This window comes from Mustela lutreola, chromosome 2 (assembly GCF_030435805.1).
Source record: "Mustela lutreola isolate mMusLut2 chromosome 2, mMusLut2.pri, whole genome shotgun sequence".
Lineage (NCBI taxonomy): Eukaryota > Metazoa > Chordata > Mammalia > Carnivora > Mustelidae > Mustela > Mustela lutreola.
In genome coordinates this window covers 179,408,848-179,429,601 of record NC_081291.1, presented here as the reverse complement: position 1 = coordinate 179,429,601, position 20,754 = coordinate 179,408,848, and the positions used below count along the sequence as shown (strand labels likewise).

The 20,754-nt window shown below is 34.0% G+C and overlaps 1 protein-coding gene across 3 annotated transcripts in view; it reads left to right on the top strand.

Annotated features, from left to right (window-relative positions):
- The window catches only part of EPHA6 (EPH receptor A6), an 878,132-nt gene that overhangs the window by 725,257 nt on the left and 132,121 nt on the right, over positions 1-20,754 (top strand). For all 3 annotated transcript variants that reach the window (XM_059164403.1, XM_059164402.1, XM_059164404.1), the window contains one exon: positions 6,277-6,402. In XM_059164403.1, the coding sequence (XP_059020386.1) occupies positions 6,277-6,402 (126 nt within the window). The remainder of the gene's footprint in view (positions 1-6,276; positions 6,403-20,754) is intronic.

Genomic DNA, 20,754 nt, shown 5'->3' with positions numbered 1-20,754 from the left:
TGTAGGAAAGAATGTGTAACCTGTAATTTATTGTAGCAGAAATAGAAGAGAAGCACACAGGAAAGAAAACACGAGATACACATGGAGTAGAGGGAAACACACTGACAAAGGACAAGTGAAATTGATTGATAGATAGATCGATAGATAGATGATAGATAGGGAGACATTTCTATAAATAGAGAGCAGAGAATCTTGGAAGGTTCTGAAGTGAGCATTCCTCAGGGAAAACAGACCTTGACATAGCATTTGGTTTCACAGACTATGTTATCATTAAACTTTGAAGTTATTCCTACTATAACTCAGAGGTACCATCATTAATCCTAACCACACAGCCATGGAATAGCTACTGTGTGCCCATTAAGAACTGAATACAGAATTCTTAAGACTGAGGAAAGGATCTCTATTCTGAATGCATATATACTCAATTCTTAGCTCTCCAAAATTGTAGTCATGCCCCTGTCAGTAATCATGTTTGAATCCAAACTCTACTCTGAATATTAATTTACTTATAAGTCATATATATTTTCTGTTTTACTGTGTTATGCTTTTATATTTATTCTAAGACAAAATATAAAAGGAATAAAATTTAAATATTTTGAAATAATATTCATTTTATATACTAACAGTGTAAGATGTATCAATTTAGTATCCGATTACAAGTTCAGCTTATTTTGATACTTGATTTCAAATAATAATCATACCATACACACAAAATATACATAAGATGCTATATATTTAGAACATTTTGTGATCTCTTTTCATGTCAGATTAGATCATCCTGGCATTTCACATTATAGTTGACAATTCTTTTTAAGAGTAGAAGACATAGATTTTCTATTTTGTGTCCTATGTGTTTGCTTGGACCTTGAATACCTATTTTCTGATGTATATCCAAGGTTGAGAACCACTGTGTAAGGAGCAGCATGAATTCTAGGTTCACTGCCCTGGGCCAGATGAAATCAAGGCCCTGCCCTAATTGTTCAGCTCTTGAAGTAACTGTTTTACTTCATAAAGTCTTTAGTAGGATTTCTCTTACTGTTTTATTGCTTAAATGAGCATTGTCCAAAATTCTCTGATTACACGCCTCTAACAATGAAAATGTTTGAGCATCCTCCACAGGGAATATTATGAGTATATTTTATTTATAATTTATTTGAGTCACATGTGTGCATGTGAATACTTAGAATACTAAGTTTACAATTATAAATGTTTTGCTTTTAACTGAATCTAGATATTCTTTGTCTACACATAGATCAAATTGGATATCTGCAAAAATAAAACCAAATGGAGACAATTTAAATGAATCACGTCTCAAAAAATTCCCATTATAGGGATATTGCCTTTATTAAACTTTTCAAGCAAAGTTAAATTATTGATATGTAATCTTCAAAGAAGAGATTTCTTCTGTTAGGTTTTTAATCTATGTATGTGGGGGAGGCAGGTAGTTCTGCATTAGAAAAATTTAATCAGTCTACCTCAATTTCTCACCTAAAGAGGTTTCTTTTGGGCACCTAGGTGGCTCAGTTGATTAAGCAACTGCCTTTGGCTCAGATCATGATCCTGGAGTCTCGGGATCAAGTCCCACATCGGGGTCCTTGCTCAGCAGGGAGTCTGCTTCTCTCTCTGACCTCTCACCTTTCATGCTCTCTTTCTCTCTCAAACACAACCTTAAAAAAAAAAAAAAAAAGGAGGTTTCTTTTCTTAAAGCATTAGGACTTTGGGGCCCTGTGGGTGGCTTAGTCTGTTAAGTGTCTTGATTTCAATTCAGATTATGATATTAGGGTGATGAGATCAAGCCCCACATCAGATTCTATACTGGGCATGGAGCTTTCTTAAGATTCTTTCTCTCACTCTGCCCCCTGCCCTGCTTGCTCTCCCTATTAAAAAAAAAAAAAAATTGGGACCATCTGATAATATTGTCTTATATTTATGATTATTTACTTTATTTAATCCTTACATTAGTATTATTAGGTAGGGTGAATTGTTATTTTCATTTTATATATGAGGAAATTAAGGCATGAAGAATCCAAAGTCATAGTCATTTTGTTATACAAATTCTAAAGATCTAATTTCCAAGGTAAAGTTATTTCAAAGAGATTCCTGCAAATCAATGAAAATGAGATTTTGTTTCATCGAGTTTAAGTGTTAAATATATCTTATTTTAACTCTGAAAACTGGCAACTCTACAGACCAGATTACTTTCAAATAATCTAGATAATCAAAATCCTCTATTAACTGATCAAATCAGATGTCAAAACTCAGGCCAATCATGTCAACTTTTTTTTACATCACGGTCAATAGCAACCAATTTTTTTTTTTTTTTTTTGGATGCTTTGCTCTCATACAGTGTTTCTCAGTGGTGCTGCTATCATTTTGAGAGAAATTCTCCTTTGTGAAGGGGGTATGTATACCAGTTATTATAATGCCTTTAGCATACATCCTAACCCTCACCCCAAAAATATGTCTTCCCTTAGTCATAATTTGCAGTACTACCTAAGGGATATCAATGACCACTGAACTACGGAAGGACAGATAACCTGCAGCCAGTGACTTTATGTTAATTTACCTTATACCAGTAGTTAATAGTGTCTTTAGTGAGTCTTAAAATCAAAAGTGTTTGAAATTATATTGGAGTAGGGTTTCAGATTTAGCAAATGAAAATATAGGATGCCCAATTATCTGGCAACTCTATATTAGAGACAATATAATGCTAATATCCTATTACGGTATTTCTTTAACCCACTTACTCATGACCACTAACAAACTGGAAACTCTTTATTTGAGATTAGTAAAGCATATGTGAAGTGACACATCTTATATTTTCAAACTTGTAATGAAAGGGAGGAATATTCTCATCAAAAGTCTACTTTATCTGACACATAACTCAGACTACTGAATGCAACTAAAAACAATACATCTACATTTATCCTGCTACAGATAATAGCTGTTGTTTATTCTTTTGCTATAATATAAATAAGTTCAATACTTGCTTATTTAGTTTGTTGTTTCCATGTTTAATTCCAGTACAGTGTAATATTAGTTTCAGATGTACAATATAGTGATTCAGCGCTTCCATACAACACCCAGGTTCTCATCAGAGCAAGTGCCCTCCTTAATTGCCATCACCTATTTCTCCCATCCCCCCACCCACCTCCTGTCTGATAGCCATCAGTTTGTTCGCTGTAGTTAAGAGTCTGTTTCTTGGGGTGCCTGGGTGGCTCAGTGGGTTAAGCCTCTGCCTTTGGCTCAGGTCATAATCTCAGGATCCTGGGAGCTAGCCCCACATTGAGGCTGGGGAGCCTGCTTCCTCCTCTCTCTCTCTGCTGCCTCTCTGCCTACTTGTGATCTCTTTCTCTGTCAAATAAATAAATAAAATCTTTTTTTAAAAAAGAGTCTGTATCTTGGCTTGTGTGTCTCTCTTTTTTCTGTGTTACAATTACTTATTTAAAAAAATAAAATAAAAACAGCCAAAGACAGCAGTGTAAGCAATACAACAAACCAGACTAAAATTATTTCATATCCAATCCCAAAAGGTTCCTGAACTTAATTTCTTGTAGATTATGAGATAAGAGAATTATAACAAAGAATAAGTTCAGCTTCATTATTGAATTGTGAAAACAGAGCTGTAGTGTTTCATGCAATCTCTACTGACATGACTGACCCTAAGGAGAAAAATGATAAGACGTTATTAGCACGTAATATGATATTTCAACTGAATATGTATTCATGTACACCTGCTTTTCTGGTTGTTTGTTTCATATATGTATATAAAAAATGACAGTTCCTTAAGGAAGAGATGCCACAATAAATGAAAGATCTTTTAACCTGCAGTAAAGAAACATAACACAGCTATAATGAATGATGCAGCAAGTTTAAGAAAATGAAAGCTATTATTAAATATGACAAGCTGTCACAACCACAAAAATAGCAATCAGTGTAATCATAGCAATAATATAATATTTTTATTTTGTTTCAAGAAGTTAAAATAATGGATATCTTTTCTTAGTTAACAGTTTCAAGTAATATGGTTAAAATAGCAAATATAAAGACAAAAATCTCTAAATGTGAAGCATATTAACATTATTTAAAGTCTGCTCTACATGCTTTTTTCCTTCCAATTTCTTTTATGATAACTATATTTATATTCCTTTGTCTTTCCTGTACATGATTATGTTATTCTTTTCCTTTACAATCTAGGATTTTTTAACCCAGCTTCCTGTTACTTGGCTTCAATAAATCCATAATCAGCTAGAATTGGAGTATTTCTGTTTGAAACAGCCTATACTATAATACGAATTTCTTATATAATTCTTTTCACTGAAACAAAATCACCATTATTTTTGTAACTTTATTTTTTTAGATTTTTATGTATGTATTTGACAAAGAGAGATCACAAGTAGGCAGAGAGGCAGGCAGAGAGAGAGGGCAAAGCAGGCTCCCTGCTGAGCAGAGAGCCGATGTGGGGCTCGATCCCAGGACCCTGAGATCATGACCTGAGCCGAAGGCAGAGGCTTAACCCACTGAGCCACCCAGGTGTCCCACTTTATAACTTTAAGAATGAAGTATAAATATGTAATTATCTCTACCTGGTATTCAGTGATGCTTCTTGGCGATGGGCATTTTCCCAGAATGTTGAAATATTGCAATGTGGGACGTGTGTAAATGAGGGCACACTTTTGCTCAATGATCTATACCCTCATGTAGTAGAAATTAGAGTCACTGTTCACCAAAAGTTACCTCAGAACATTCTGTGGCCTACAACTTGGCACTATAGCCACATCTCGTAATGCTTAAGGGACCCAAACTCCTCTGGGCCTTTATACTAAAGCCTCATAAATCAACAACAAAATGGATTTATTTACAGTAAATGATTTCCTTTCTATGCTTTCTTTAATTCAATGTACAATGGGCAGGCCTCACCCATAAAACATCTCTAAAGATCTGAGAAATGCTGGCTTTTCTTTAGCAACGAGTTTCTCCAGAGAAGCAACTTGTATAAAGAGTGATAGGTATACCAGGTCTGTTTAATCCTAGCCCAAGTCCAAAGAGGCTGTCAATTTTAACATATTGTAGGAGCAAAATTTGTGTCAAGGAACAGAATGAAGTCTCTTCGAAAATTCAGGACTTGTTAAAACTGAGCATGGGAGGATTGATCCCCCAGTCTACTTATCCAGAAACTGCTGGTCCTGGTTGGGGTTTCAGAGGCCCCGAAGGATATGGGTGCCTTACCACCATCAGTGTAACTTGCTTGTAGGGTATTATTGTGATTAAACTTGGATATACCATATCAATTACCAGTGCGGGCCATGCACTGACAGTGCTTGTGTATTAAATTTTCTTCTGAATGACTTTAGTATCTTTCAGGTCATTGAGACACCAAATTGTAATGCTATTATTCCAAACTGCGGGGTTTCTAATTCACATTCAGAGAATAGCAGTCTTCCAAATGTGAAGCGGCTCATTATTTATTTTTAATCTATAGTGGAAAGATTTTTGTGCTATGAGTCCGCCAGCTCACCGGCAGCCCTCTCCCTTCCCATGCCTCAGTTTGCTGCTCTGTAAAATGAGGACCTGAATGATCTCTGATGTCCTTTCCAGCTTTGACAGTCTTTTATTCTACAATTCATGATATAATCTTATGGATAAACTTCCAAGTAGTTTACTTTTTGTTTTTTGTTGTTATCGTTGGTTTTTTTTGTTTGATTGTTTTTCGTTTTGTTTTTTGGGGTTTTTTGTTTTGTTTTGCTTTATAATAGCCCTCTTGAAAGTGAAAAAGCATCTGGTTCCACCTTTGCAAACTCTGTCTTCTCCCGAAAAGTATAACAAATTAAGAATTGTGTATATTGAGTTCCTTGCCACTATTTCAAAAACGCACTACTGCTGACATACCTAAACAAGGCACTGTTCCTTCCATGCACCTTCGATGTCTCATCCTGCTGTGGCTGTCTTCTGTAACCCTGGGTGTGCATTCTGCAAATAGACAACTTCAATGACTTATTTATATCCACTTTGTCAAATGGGGGTTTGGAAATTTTATCTTAGCATTCTTTTAAACCATGTGTGATTGTAAGTAGTTTAGAGTAGCTTTCTTTTCAGAAACTAGGTGGGTTTTTTAAGGTTTATGAATAAAAATGCATTCTATCCCTTTTCATTTTATCACTTCTTTTAAAGTTTGATGTCTTTATTAATCATAGGTGTTTTTTTCCCCCACTTAAATGATCAACAGCTTCTCCACAAAGAAGGTTTTGATTAATGTCCATTTTTATCTCTTGAAAGGATCCTTCCCGGCCATTGGGGTGGAGACGTTTTGCCCCAGCTTCCTGAGGGCAGGGTTTTTAAATAGCATCCAGGCCCCGCATCCAGTGCCAGGGGGAGGATCTCTGCCCCCCAGGATTCCTGCTGGTAGGTATTTCAGGTGAAGTTTTCTGCCACCATATACCTCAATAGAAGTGTGCTCACAATTGAAAGATCCATAAGACAAAAATAAATATTTCTATATTGTTGAAAGTAAATGCGAGTGACTTTTCTCTACTGCAGGGATCACATTTATGATACCTAATGCTTTAGAAGTTGTGAAAGGAAGTGGAAGAAAAATCTGTAACCTGAACACCCAACTAGCATAATGCTGGGACTTCTTCTAGAATGATTTTTACATGAATAAGAACTAGAGCTTTAAATCCCAAATTTCATAAATCAGGAATAAAAATAAAGATAAATTTGACCTATTTTGCCACTTGGAACTGGCTAGCAAAGAGAATTAAAAATAACATTATTAACAGAAAGAGTAAGTCCATATTTGGATGAGCTTATAGAGATTTAATTAAAATTTCATTTCACTAAAGAGAAATTATTGGAAGAAATGCCCAAAATGTAGCAAATTTGGAAGAACCTTTTGAAAAAGAAAATTAATACTCAGTTTCCCCTGAAAATGTCAATCTGACCAAAGCTATATTTTATTAATCAGAGAAACAAAATATAGAAATTGAGCACTTTAAAGTGCAATTTCAAAGTTTACTAAATCACTTTCAGATTATCCATGGTAGTATTTGAGTCACAAATTGTTTCTCTCCTCTCATTTTTAAGATATCCAGCTGCCTTCTTCTTCTGTATAAAGGACACAAACCTGCTTTGTATTTCATATGTGTCTTAGCAAAATAGAATTAGGATATTGATTCTTGGAGTTTTATCTATCTTAATTCTTGTTTTTTATCACAATTAATAATTATGCCACAAATTATAGTAATGACACCAATGTATTCAGGAGGGTCTGGCCCATCCAACCAATACTGGGAACAATTGAAGACACTTGGAAATCCAATAAAAACAAAATTCCAACATGCACATTTCTTGCTTTTCTTGACACAATTATACTGACAAAGCCTAAGATTATTATGCTTATATTTTTCTGTTGTTTTTCAATTATCCTTGTCTATTAAATTACAACATACAAAATAACAAACTATAAATACGCTTTGATTTAATTTGGTTTTATCATTGAATAATTACAGATTGATAATGGTTTGAGGCTTTGTGGCAAACAAAGCCACTGATAGGTAGGAACCAAAGTTATGTGAATTAAAAATTAGCAATTTTAATTCTAATGAGTGCTACTTTTTTCCTCTTTAGAAATGAAACTATCAATTGCACAGAAATGTTGCATTCTTACTGTTGGTGGTGATGGTGGTGTTGATACAAAAGACTAGAAATAAAAATCCATATATGCTAAGCTCTCAGAGTTACCTGCAAATATAAAAAGGCAGTTTTCACATATATTATTAATATCTCAGTGATTGGAATTTTGTAGTGATTGGATGATTTGTAGTTTAATGGCTTAATTCTTAACTCTTACTGACAAATCATGGTGGATTTAGGTACGTTTGGCAGAAATGACATTACGAAGTTCAGGAGTGACTTGAATTATTCAGCATCACTTTAATAAATAAATAAATAACCCTTGTCATTTAGCCACTGAGAAAGATAGAAGAAAGGTGATGTTTCTATAACACATACACAGAAAACAACTTTCTAGAGAGAGATCAGAAAGAATACTCTAGCACTCTATTCTTCTTGGCTTTAAGCCAAATTTGCCTCCAGCTTTCATAGGAGAGAAAACTCAGTTCAGTTTCCATGACTTACATACAAATCAGGTGTAACAAAATTGCCTCATAAAAAATTTATAGATCTAAACTTGTTCCTGTTCCCTCAAACTGAAATTAACTCAACTCACTTTTCCTAGCTTATATCACTTTGATAAGTGATCCCTGTACACTTCCTCTGGCACTTTTCAGTAATGACGGCTACAATTTCAAAGGTAATTTTTGTCCTCTTCCATTTATCTACAGCTTATTTCCCAAGAATTTCCTTTATGATTTTGTGTAAAGAGGCATGAATCTGTAATCACGAGAAGTGTTTATTCTTTTATATTTTTAAAAAGTATTTCTTTGCTATCTAATAGAAGAATTCATAACCCGTCAGGTTTATGACATCATCAAAAAAGCAGTTCCTCCCATGACCTGTACCATGGTATTTTAAATAGTTAGCCAGAGGTTGATGTCCGTGGGGCACCAGTTAATTTGCTTTCTCCCAATTGACTATATTTCACAGTACTTCAAGGGTCAAAAGACATTAGCTATGTCGTTCAAGGAATCACAAAAACCTATTCTAATGACGGGGCTCATTTAATTCCCAGTAACTTATCTTAATCAAATTTAAATGAAATATGTGATGCTATCTTGTGTAAAATAGTTTCTTCAAATTCATGTCATACTGTGCTATCAAGAAGCAATGTTTTTATAGTAAATTTTACACTTACTGCAATAATGAGTGCATCATTGACTCATGAGGTCCAGAAAACAGATAAGCCTGAAGTTGGTAAAATTATGTAACCATTGTCAATTGTTTATACTGTTTATATGTCCTTACTATTTTTTAGAAAGGTCATAATAAAGAGTTTTTATTCTTAGTTCCAAACAGAGAAGGATACCAGAAAGTAATTGGCTAAAAATTGAATAGCAAGTATAGTCATGCATTGAATGCAATGACTTTCATATAGAAGTTACCCAACAAAGTAAGGAAAGTCACAGGAGAGAAGAGAGGAGGGGTAGGGGAGATAAGAGAGGAGGGAAGCTAGAAGAGAAGATAGAATTATGTAACTGCTATTATATTTTTTAAATCAAAATCTTCCCTTCTGTATTCTTCCCTGCTCAAATCAAATTCTACCTCCCTGAAAAGAACTGATGTCCTTCTTCTAAATATGTAATCAGGCATATATTCTAAAATGGTAATAAGTTTTCTTCTTGGCTCCATCTAGTTATTTCTTTGACTTAATTCTGTAGCCACACTGTATCTGAAAGTGGGATAGAACATTTTTATATGCCACAGAGTACTGATTACACATAGGGTCTTAGACTTGTAGCTTATCTTATGACAGATTCTGCTTCTACCCAAACCCTTTATCTTTTTGGCAATTTCATTTCACATACCATATACAAATAAAAGCAGCATAATAAAGTCATTGGGAGATAAAATTATGCAGTTATAATGATGGGGTAATACATGGAAGTTTACTGATTCAGTCTTTTCTGTCACTGCACAGCATTAAGTATCTAACATCATGTAGCACCTTAAATTTAAACTAAGATCCAAATATTACAATGTATCTTAAAAATTAGACTTATTAGTAAAATATAAAGGCATAAAAAATATAAAGGCATATTCACTACCTAGTAATTAGTCAGAAAATATCATCCTAGATGGGTACGATTAGATCAACAAAATTCTAAGTTACATTTTTCTAGCAGTTTTCTGTCAGTTATGGGAGACATATTTTTCACTAAAGAGGCAAACATTTTATATATATATATATATATATATATATATATATATATAATTATAATATATTTGTATGATCAAGACCAAACTCAAACATATACTTCAAACTAAATGATTTGTCAATTATAATCAAAGTCTGTGAAAGAGAAAACAAGGGAAACAGGCAGCATGTGGGATTTAGAAACAGATAAATTCTGATAGAAATCAATGTCCAAGATTTCCCTAATACTTCCTTTGTGGTTAATCTTGGAAGCTCTTCAGTTGTGGAAGGACTATTCTTCTGAAACACCATCATAGTTTTGTGTACCTGTGCTTTAAATACAATGCTATATATAAAACACCTCTTTTGACTTCTTTACCTGAGCTTCTCTCCATTGCATTCCATGTGTTGGGGTCAAATTAAATGGCAAAGATGGAGTAAATCATCACGTGAGACTTCCTTTCCACTTACACTGAATCAGATAACAAGAGAAGTCTTAACATTGGGTCTCAAACACCAGATTTGCAATTAAATTGCAATTAAATGAAATCAAATATATAATTAATAAAGCTAATAAATAATGATTTTTTTAACATTTGAAAAAAAGATTTGGATGAGCCTTATCCTCAAATAGCTAGACATTTTCATATCTTCACGAGTGTCCCCTGATTAGCAGGAAATGAATACACAATCCAGTTTTCTATAAACTGATAACAGATCCAACTAGACCATTTTTATAGCAAAGGACTTACAGAGCTGAGCCAATATTAAAATGTCTTCAAAATCTATTAGCCATGATTATCAATATTTTCCTTTCCATATTTCATATGAAATCCTATCTGATATGGAGTCAGGGCAAATATTACATGCGCTATAATTCAGGCAAAAATTTTTCTTATTCAGAAGGCATATAGTTTAAAAGGTAGAAATGCTAGGAATGATAAGTAAGGTTAAAGCTGCAGAGAATCTCAGATCTAAGAATATAATATTATCAGATTTTGATGCATATAGAGGACTGTGGAAAAGCAGTAACACAAATATATAAGACTAAGTGGCAAACTTAGTTTGCCATAGTTTGACTATAAGTTTAGGAAAATTGGCATTAACTCAGTATACTAAGGGAAATGAATAGTTGAAAAGTATATAACTTTTAAATACAATCAAACCATGGTTCAGTAAAATCAAAGTAAACCATTTCATTTTTTTATATGATTAGGCATTCTAAAAAAGGTCAGTAACTTTGCTTGAGATCCATAATTTGACATTTCAAAGTTAATCATGTCTAACAAAATAATTTCTATACTTTGGTTATCGTTCTTCTGAGGAAGATTATTCTTTTTATATTTTTATGTAGTATAAACAACAATTGGCCTTATTTTATCTTTAACAAAATGTTGTTGCAGTCAATGTACATAAAGGTTAAGAGATGGTGGTTTACTTTTTAAGTACGAGATCTTCAAGGGGAAAAATAATCTCTTTAATTAAAGGGTTGATATTTTATACATTTCTACAGTTGAGAATGTTGTCAATTACCCTGAGTGAGGTGTGTGTTAATGAGTGTTTGCAATCACCTACTTAAACCAAAAACTAATTATAAAAGGTATAGGAAAAACTGGAATAAATGTGCAAAGTAAAATCCTGAATAAACGATTCAAAGTGAATTACTGTTAAAAAAAGAAAAACCTCTCATTTGGATTCCTAAGTCCTGCTTACTTTATTCCTTTCCATTTGTGTGATTCCAAATAGGACCCAATAGGCCCTAATCAATACTCATTTGTTCAATTCTCCCTAGAGAACTCTCCTCCTTGAAAGTCTATGTATCCGCATGCTTTAGAAGGAAACTCTGCAGAACTAGAACTAAGCTATTAGAAAAACTAGGATGGGGAATCTGGGGCAGGAGTGGGCAGAAGACCAACATTACTCTAGTTCAGGACTGAGAAGTGGCATAGAGAAGAGAGGGTCACTGATAAAATGATAGAGGAGAGACCACACCCAGTCAACAGAAGCACAAGGAAGGTGACGTAAGTGATTGTATTTCTAGTCATACACCAATAAACAACCCCTTTAAAATATTTTCACACTGTTATTGCTATATTAGAGGATTATTTAAAAACACCTTTTGGAATATACTGATAGTTTCCAAAACCTGTGCGAGAGGGGCTGGCCAGTTAATGCAAAGTTGCATTCAGTCTGCTTCCTCTATTGCTTGAAGTCATTGTTTCTAAAGAGTGTGGTTCTTTGGCTTACCTGAGGAGAAATATGCAAAAGATCAGAAAATAATTTAAAGCTTAAGGAAGACAACTTGAAGATACCACTTGAAATAAGAAAAGTCAGGATGGAAGCATACACAAAATTGAAGATATAATTCCAACTTTCAAGAAACAGTCAGTTTATAAAAACTTTAACCTATTGAAGTTTATGAGTTTAAGGACTCTTACGGATTCCTGATGTTGTAGTATGGGTCATGGACTCAGATTCCTAATGGATTGTACTTTGTTTCTTGGCCAAAAATAACAGACTCTTCACCAAGAAAATTGACATATGATCATATATAAATATTTACATACAATTTCAAGAGGCCTCTGGACCTCTTGAAGTCCATAAATGAAGAATCTCAGGTTCTTAAAAACTCAATTTTTTTTACATAAAGTTGTGCTTAGTTGACATAAAGGATTGAGAGTGCATTTAAAAGAAAAATTTTAAAAAACAGAGCTGCAGGATGCACTTGATATCAAATTCTTGAATATTTACAAAGAGAATTTCTATTCTTTTTCTTCCAGAAGACATGAAAATTATTAAAAGAAACTTTAAGTGATATTCTACTAGTTCTTTTTTACTTCTTCATTACTTGTATTTTTCATTATTTTCAGATTCTTTAAATACTTCTAGCTTTTGACCTTAGCTATGTATTCTTGATAGCATAAAGGTTGCTTTTTCTTAATATCATTTGAAGAAGTTTGCAACTAAAAATCCGGACCTTCTTTATATGGCTGTTTAAATTCTCAGTTGAGAATATATATCTACTCTCCAGAGATCTTCATGTTTTCTTATTACAAATTGTGTATTTTTGATGCTATTCAAAGAAACTGTCAACACTTTCAAAAGATTTATCCCAGAATCATTTTCTTTTCACAAAAGAAAATTTTTTTTAAAAACTTTATACAGCTGAACCAGTATTTAATCTTTGTGTTGGTGGGAATTGTTGTGTCTGTGTGTGTTTACCTTAATTGGAAACATGATAAGCAATCGAGTGGCTCAAATGTCTTTTCCTTTCCCACAGGCCCACGTGCATGCCCTCATGGGCTGCTGGGCCTCTTAAGAACATAAATAAGTGGGAATAGACCAAACCCTGTTATAAAACATACCACATCTCAGCATTCATTCTTGTGACTTGTAGGACAAAGCTTGGTAGAAGTTGCCTAGTGGCACAATGTTGGCTTTTCCTAGTTTTGTTCACAGAGGTCTTAAAGAAAGTGTAATTAGCGAAACTGAACTTTCTTTCTTTTTTTTTTTTTATTAAGCCCCTTTAAAAAATTGAAGAAAAGACTAAAAAATAATTAGTAACTTTCCTACGAGGGAAAAAAGGAAACTAATTGGTAGTTTAACTTATATCATAGATGTTTTCTCCATTATAATTAAAATATCACCATAAATAACTTATATAGTTAGTATTAAATATATCCTCTCCAAACATTTGCTTTATTTTTAAATTTTGTGTTTTATTTTGATTAGTGAATGATACAAAAGGCCAAAAAACTGAATATTTGATTGGTTATGTAACCATAAAACACTTCTGAAGCCAGAAATGAAGAATAGCATTTGAAACAGTGCTGTAAAATATGATATTTTCTCTCAAAAGCTTCAAGAGTCTCTCTTAAAACATTTCTTGTAAAGGAACCTCAGAATCATTATCATAAATTGATGTGTGAGAATGGAGAAAGCAAAATCTAAAGATTTTGCCAGCAAGTTTCCTAACATGTATTTCCTCTTTATTTAGAATATTATATTGCTTTACAAGGCTTTAAAATCATAGAACTTCTCAAGAATAAAACATCTTTAGGAACAGCACAGTGCCCAGTCCATAATAACTTTCCAGGATTGTTAAGATGAGCCACAGAAATTTAGGGTATTACTTTATGTCTCCAAATTACTAATGAAGATGCAAGTATCATTTGGGGGTATAAGAAGATGGTTAAGCATTCAGATTCTGGAACCACATCTCCTGCCTTCAAACCTTGGCTCTGCCAGTTGCTCACTGTGCATTCTTGGACAAGTTAAACTCTCTGTGCGTCTGTAATTTAAGCTGTTAAATTGAACTAGTAATTATATCCACCATAAGAGTATGAAGATTAAATGAGTTAACACATGTAAAACTCTTAGAACAGAACCTGGCAGATTGAAAAACTTATTTTTTAAAAATTAGTTATTACATATATGCTGATTTAGAAATAGTATCTATTGTTAAATCATCTACACAGAAGATTTTCACAGAAAATAACAAAGGCAGCATGACTCATAGATTTATTTTATTTTACTTTTTTAGATTTATTTTAGAGAAAGAGAGAACAGAGGGAAGTGCAGAGGGAGAGGGAGAGAATCTTCAAGAAGACTCCCCACTGAGCATGGAGCCCGACTCAGAGCTGGATCTGATGACCCATGAGATCATGACCTGAGCCAAAACCAACAGTCAGATGCTTAACTGACTGAGCCCCCCAGGCACTCCTGGTTTAATTTGGTTTTGAACTTGTATATTACACAGTATTTCAAGTTACAAGAATGGTCTAATACATTTCGTCCATTGCTACCTAATGGTAAATAATTGTTCACATAATAATTGATTATTGTATAACCAATTCTTTCAAAATGGTTGAAAACAAAAAAAAGTAAAAATCAGATAATCTCAAAACATATACTTTTAATTTGATAATTGTCATTATAATATTTTTGTAAATATGGATACAGTACAAAATCAAGAAAGTCGTTCTTAAAAATGCATATGTTATTAAAATTTTGCAGTATGGTTAGTGTCTTATAGTGGAAACAAAATCTAACATTAGACATCTTTGGCAATAACTTTTATTGTCAACAAGACACTTCTAATTAAGAAGTCTTTTTGCCCATATGGTAATTTTCTGTAGAAAGGATAGTACTGAATATTACTGAAGTTAATTGATGCAGATGGTATGCCACTGCTCTCTGGAACTGGCAGGAGAATTATATTTCATTTTTTTAGCCTCATACCTTTCATTTACTCTAAAACAAATCTAGATTAAGAAATGCCACAGTTTTCATAAATGCAATCCTTCCTCCTAATTTCTGCTCAGCTGTTTTGTCATTGGATAAAGTAATTTATTCTTCATCATTTCTCTCAGGGCATTTAGATCACATCTAAGTTTTAAAAACAAAATAAAGAAATTAAGACAAAGCATGGAACAAATTTCAAATAGTGTTAAAGTTAAAATCAATTCCAGGGGTGCCTGGGTGGCTCAGTCAAGCATCTGCCTTCAGCTCAGGTCATGATCTCAGGGCCATGGGAGCGACCCCCCATTTGGGATCCCTGCTCAGTGGGGAGCCTGCTTCTCCCTCTCCCATTATCCCTGCTTGTATACACTCTCTCTCTCTGTCAAATAAATAAATAAAATCTTTTAAAAATTAAAAAATAAAATAAATTGCAAATTAACCATGAAACATATTGTTATAGGTATAAATAAATATGTAGAGTACAGAAGATGCAGCATAGCTTGTTAGATAGGAGTAAGAATCTATTTCCTATACTAGCTATTCCCCAGAAACTGTATGTGATAGCTTGTCATTTAAAATAAGAAAATGCCTATTTTGATTATGTTACTCTACTCTAGGAGAAACCATCTTGCTCTATAAAGCAACTTCAAACCTGTCAATTTCAGGTGTATAGGATTCTTTTTTATTATGTTCAGTTAGCCAACACATAGTACATCATTAGTTTTGGATGTAGTGTTCAAAGATTCATTTTTTGCATATAACACCCAAGACTCATGGCAGCATGTGCCCTTCTTAATATCCATCACCCAGTTACCTCATTCCCCCACTCACCTCCCCTCCATAGCCCTCAGTTTGTTTCCTGGAGTCCAGAGTCTCTCAGAGTTTGTCTCCCTTTCTGATTTCTTCCCATTCAGTTTTCCCTTCCTTCCCCTGTGGTCTTCTGTGCTATTTCTTACACGTTTCACATATGAGTGGAATCAGGTGTATAGGATTTAAATAGACCTTTGAGACCATCAAAGAAGCTCCTAAATATACTGATCATAGTCATTTTCAGTTATGAGTCTTTTTAACTAGGAAAGCCACTTCTTAGATTACAATTCAGTATCTAGCCAGTAAGGTAAGATGTGATATTTGCTATTTATTCATTCATTCATTCTTTAAGCTGTTATTGGGTGATTTGGTATTTAGTGTAAAGTACTATTCTCTGTTTTAAACACATCATCTCTTTTACTCTCACATATCACACAATGGAGGAAGTGTTATTATTATTCATATGTATACATATACATATGAATAAGGAGATAGGCAGTAACATAAGTGAGCTATGAAAGGTCACTTAACCAAAGTGGAAAAGTCTTCAATGTCACATTATCTGACTTTAATACAACTTCTAATTGCACTGTGCTGATTCAGGCACACAAAGGATAAGGTAACCAAACATTCAAATTGTCCTGAGATATGAGAATTTCAGTGCTAAAACTGGGAATTTACTGTATTACATAAAATGTGTAACTAGTGGTCATTTTTACTTTGCCATAGGATATAAAAGAATTTTTTGTCTCAGTACCAAGCTACAATAAAATATGGAAATAATCCATTTTTATAAAACTATTTTTGGCTACACATTGCTATGAAATGTGTAAGTCTGATTATTCACAGACCTGTGAATTTACAGACCCCCCCTAGGGCAAATAATACATTATATGTTAATTTTTTTTAAAGGAAGAAGAAACAGATAATTGTGCTCAAAAAGGAAGGAAAGTAAGTGTATACCAACATTTTTAAGTGCCAACGATTGCCAGACACTGTGAAAACTATACATTTTTTTCATCTAACTCTTTGAAAACCATATGTAGTAGATAATATTATCCTCATTTTATAAATGCAAAAACTGAGAGAGCAAAAATAACTTGCCCAAGATCATGTAATAGGCAGCAAGACTAAAATTTGAAGTTTCCTTTGTCTCCAAATCTATATATTATACAAGGCAAAGAATTTAGGATTTCTTGATTTGCCGTTCTGTTATTTCAGTAACTCTTTTCTTGGTCGTCACAGGGAATATCTTTATGTGTGTATTCCTTCTGGAATTCCATTAAAAAAATGAAATTTAGTACCTATTCTGTGCTTAGTTCTCTGCTCAACAGTGAATTTGCTGAGAACTATGCACAATTCCTGACGTCCAGGGCATTTTAGAGGGGGCAGCAGACACCTCCACAGAAACACCAATACTATGCCGTAAGTGTGTCATATAGTAGTTTGATTAAGATGTAAAGGGAGGAGAAAGCAAACAGCCAGGTCTTCCTAAAAGAGAAAGTGTTCATCGAATTGACCATGGAGACAGTATTTAAGCTCTACATTTTCCTTTTTAAGTATATGATTTTACAATGAGAAGGAAGTCTTCCAGGGAAGAGAGGGAGGTATAAGTCATACTTCATGAATTATGAGGATTTGAAAAACAGGAAGTACAGGACTAGAGGGAGGTAAAAATGACACGAGAACAAAGGTAGAGGAGAAACTGTGAAGGAATTTATTGCCATGCCCTTTAAACTTTAATCCTACAGCAAAGAAAACTAAGTAAAATGGTTTTTTTTTTTTAATTTTATTTATTTATTTGACAGATCACAAGTAGGCAGAGAGGCAGGCAGAGAGAGAGAGAAGGAAGCAGGCTCCCTGCTGAGCAGAGAGCCCAACCCAGGGCTCGATCCCAGGATCCAGAGATCATGATCCAAGCTGAAGGTAGAGGCCTTAACCCACTGAGCCACCCAGGTGCCCCAATAAAATGGGTTTTTAAAGAAGGAGATGAGGGCTTAGCCATTTATGTTAATTGACTGTTTACCTATTTCTGTTCCCCTTTCCACTATACACTTCATGAAGCAAGGATCTTGTACTGATTGAGGATTTGTTTTGTTTTGTTTTGTTTGTTTTGTTTTGTTTTGTTTTGTTTTGTTTTAGAGAGAAAGAGACCACACACATACATGTGAGGGGGGACAGGCAGAGGGAGGAGAGGGAGAGAATCTTAAGCAGACTCCACACTGAGCAGGAGCATGATGCAGGGTTCCGTCTCATGACCCTGAGATCATGACCTGAGCCAAAATCAAGAGTCAGACACTTAACCAACTGAGCCACCAAGGCACCCCAATTAAGGATGAGTCTTTGGAAACCAGAGGAGTACTTGATATATAGTAGACATTAAAAAAATGTTTGATGCATCACTAAATGTTTGAAATAATGATTATATAAGCATTAGAAAGTATAATCAGTAACTGATTTTGTAATAAGTGAAGGAAGTAAAAGCAAAAGCAGGATACAGGCAGCAATAATTTTATATAGAATCAGCATCATTTAATAATTTATGGACTAACAGGGTTTGATAAAGTGAGAAGTCCAATATTAGAGTAGGATTTCAAACTTGGGTAACTAGATAGATGGTGATGTTTTAACCCTGACAGGAATATAGGAGGGGAAAAAAGTTCAGAGGAAATGTTAAAAGATTTGATTTGAATTCACCTGAGCATAAGATTCCTTTGTGACACAATCTGATAATGACCAGGCAACAGTATAAGGGGAAAATCATCCCCCAATTTTAGGACTTATCTTGTGAATAAATAGTTATTTCCTATATTGTAATTTTGTTCAAATTTATGTCATCCATATGAATGCCTTAGAGGGATAAGAAAATTTTTTATTCTTAAATCCATTCGAGATTATAACTATAATTCACTATCCCTACATCAGAAATGGGGGCGGTAGAAATAGGTTAAAAATAGGGGCGCCTGGGTGGCTCAGTGGGTTAAAGCCTCTGCTTTCGGTTCAGGTCATGATCCCAGGGTCCTGGGATCGAGCCCCGCATAGGGCTCTCTGCTCAGCAGGGAGCCTTTCCTCCTCTCTCTTTGTCTCTCTGCCTGCTTCTCTGCCTACTTGTGATCTCTGTCTGTCAAATGAATAAATAAAATCTTTAAAAAAAAAAAATAGGTTAAAAATAACTGGCTCCAAAAATCCAGAATTGCAACTGGGGGGGGGGGGGGGAATACAAGCAACCCATCAAGCCAAGTTATCACCACAAATTGTAGATAAAATATAGACATGATATAATGTTAAATAAACTAGAATCTATTTAAATCTGTAATAGAGTTTGGAGGTCACTGAGATTTGTTTAGAAATGGCTAAGCTGATACAAAATACTACATCCAGCAAAAACTCATTACTTTTATGAAAATGTTAAATTTCCCCTATAATACTCTTCTTTCACAAATGTTCTTGAGGCAAACAAACAAACAAAAATACTATTTCACTTGCAAAATATTCTCCCCAAGTTTCAAAATCATCTCAAGTATTGGGCACCTGTAAATATGGAAGAAAAAAAAATTAGTCAATAGTCCACTGAAGTCCCAATTAAAGAAAATAATTTTTCTCTGTAACAGAAAAAGATGATCTGAGATTTTGTGATTCATTGTGTTCTGGATATAAGTAAGAGATTTCTTCCAAGGGTTTGATTGGGAATGGGAATGCAATTTAAGATATACATAAACATTTCTGGGCTATTTTTTGAAGGGAAATGAAAGGAATTTACTTTTTGTGTGACTTATAGAAGTGCTTTTCAAAATCTCTTAAAGCAAACTGATAAGGCTTCTAAAAAAGGTCTAGGGATTTTGACACTTGACTAACATTCAAGAATCTTGGAGTCTATCCACTGACTTCAATACAGTGCAAATACTGAGTTAATTCTGTGACATGAGGTCTTTGGGAAACTGTGTAAAATTTTTTTTAAAAAGTGAGAAGAAAAGCTGAAATATTTTGAAAATATAAAAAGAGAATTAATCACCTCCAAATATATTTTCCAATAGCAATAATGTATTATATAATTTTTACATATTTGAAAATAAAACAAATTACCAATAGACTTCTGTCACCTAATCATATATTTGAATACTATCCTTTCATAATTTCCCTCATACTTATCTTTTTTTTATTATAAAATGTGATCATAGACTGTATAGTTTCTTGTAATCTTCACAGTGTAGCTAACCTCCCTATAGAAAACCACTAGGAAACAAATTACAGGTTAGATGCCAGCAGTATTCTAATAAAACAGCTCCTTAGTTTCATAATAGCAGCTCTAAATCGATGTTACTGCACAAAATACAAAAGATGCCAAGCTCAGGTGTGAAAGTTCTAATTCACAAGAAACTGGGGGAGTCTTCTTTTGACTCTTTATTATCTTTAATGAGAAGATGAAACTTGTCATTGATGAATTTCAAGGCTGCATAAAGTATCTCCCAAGGAGTTACAGCTAGAACTAATTTCAATGTACTTGGTATTCACATAGATTAGAACCTTACTCAAATACTTTGGTGTTACTCTCTGAGGAATTAAGAAAATTGTTGAGAAAAATCTACCTGTTACTATAAATAAAACTCCTACTCTGCTCAGTTTTACAGGATGTGGCTTTGAGAAACCTAGTGAATGGGGATACATAGCATCTGTGGGAAGTGAAGGGAGAAAAACAACCTAACCTAGAGCCAGGCACAACATTTTATAATGTAGACAATAAATGTGACGAGAATGCCACTATAGGAAATATCACTATGGGGGACTTTCAAGGAGGAGGTACAGTATGTAAGTTCTAGGGACATGTGGAATGAGATTAGGAAGAGAAGCAAATCGGTAGATAGTCCTGGCAGGGGATAGCAAAAGGAAAAGCA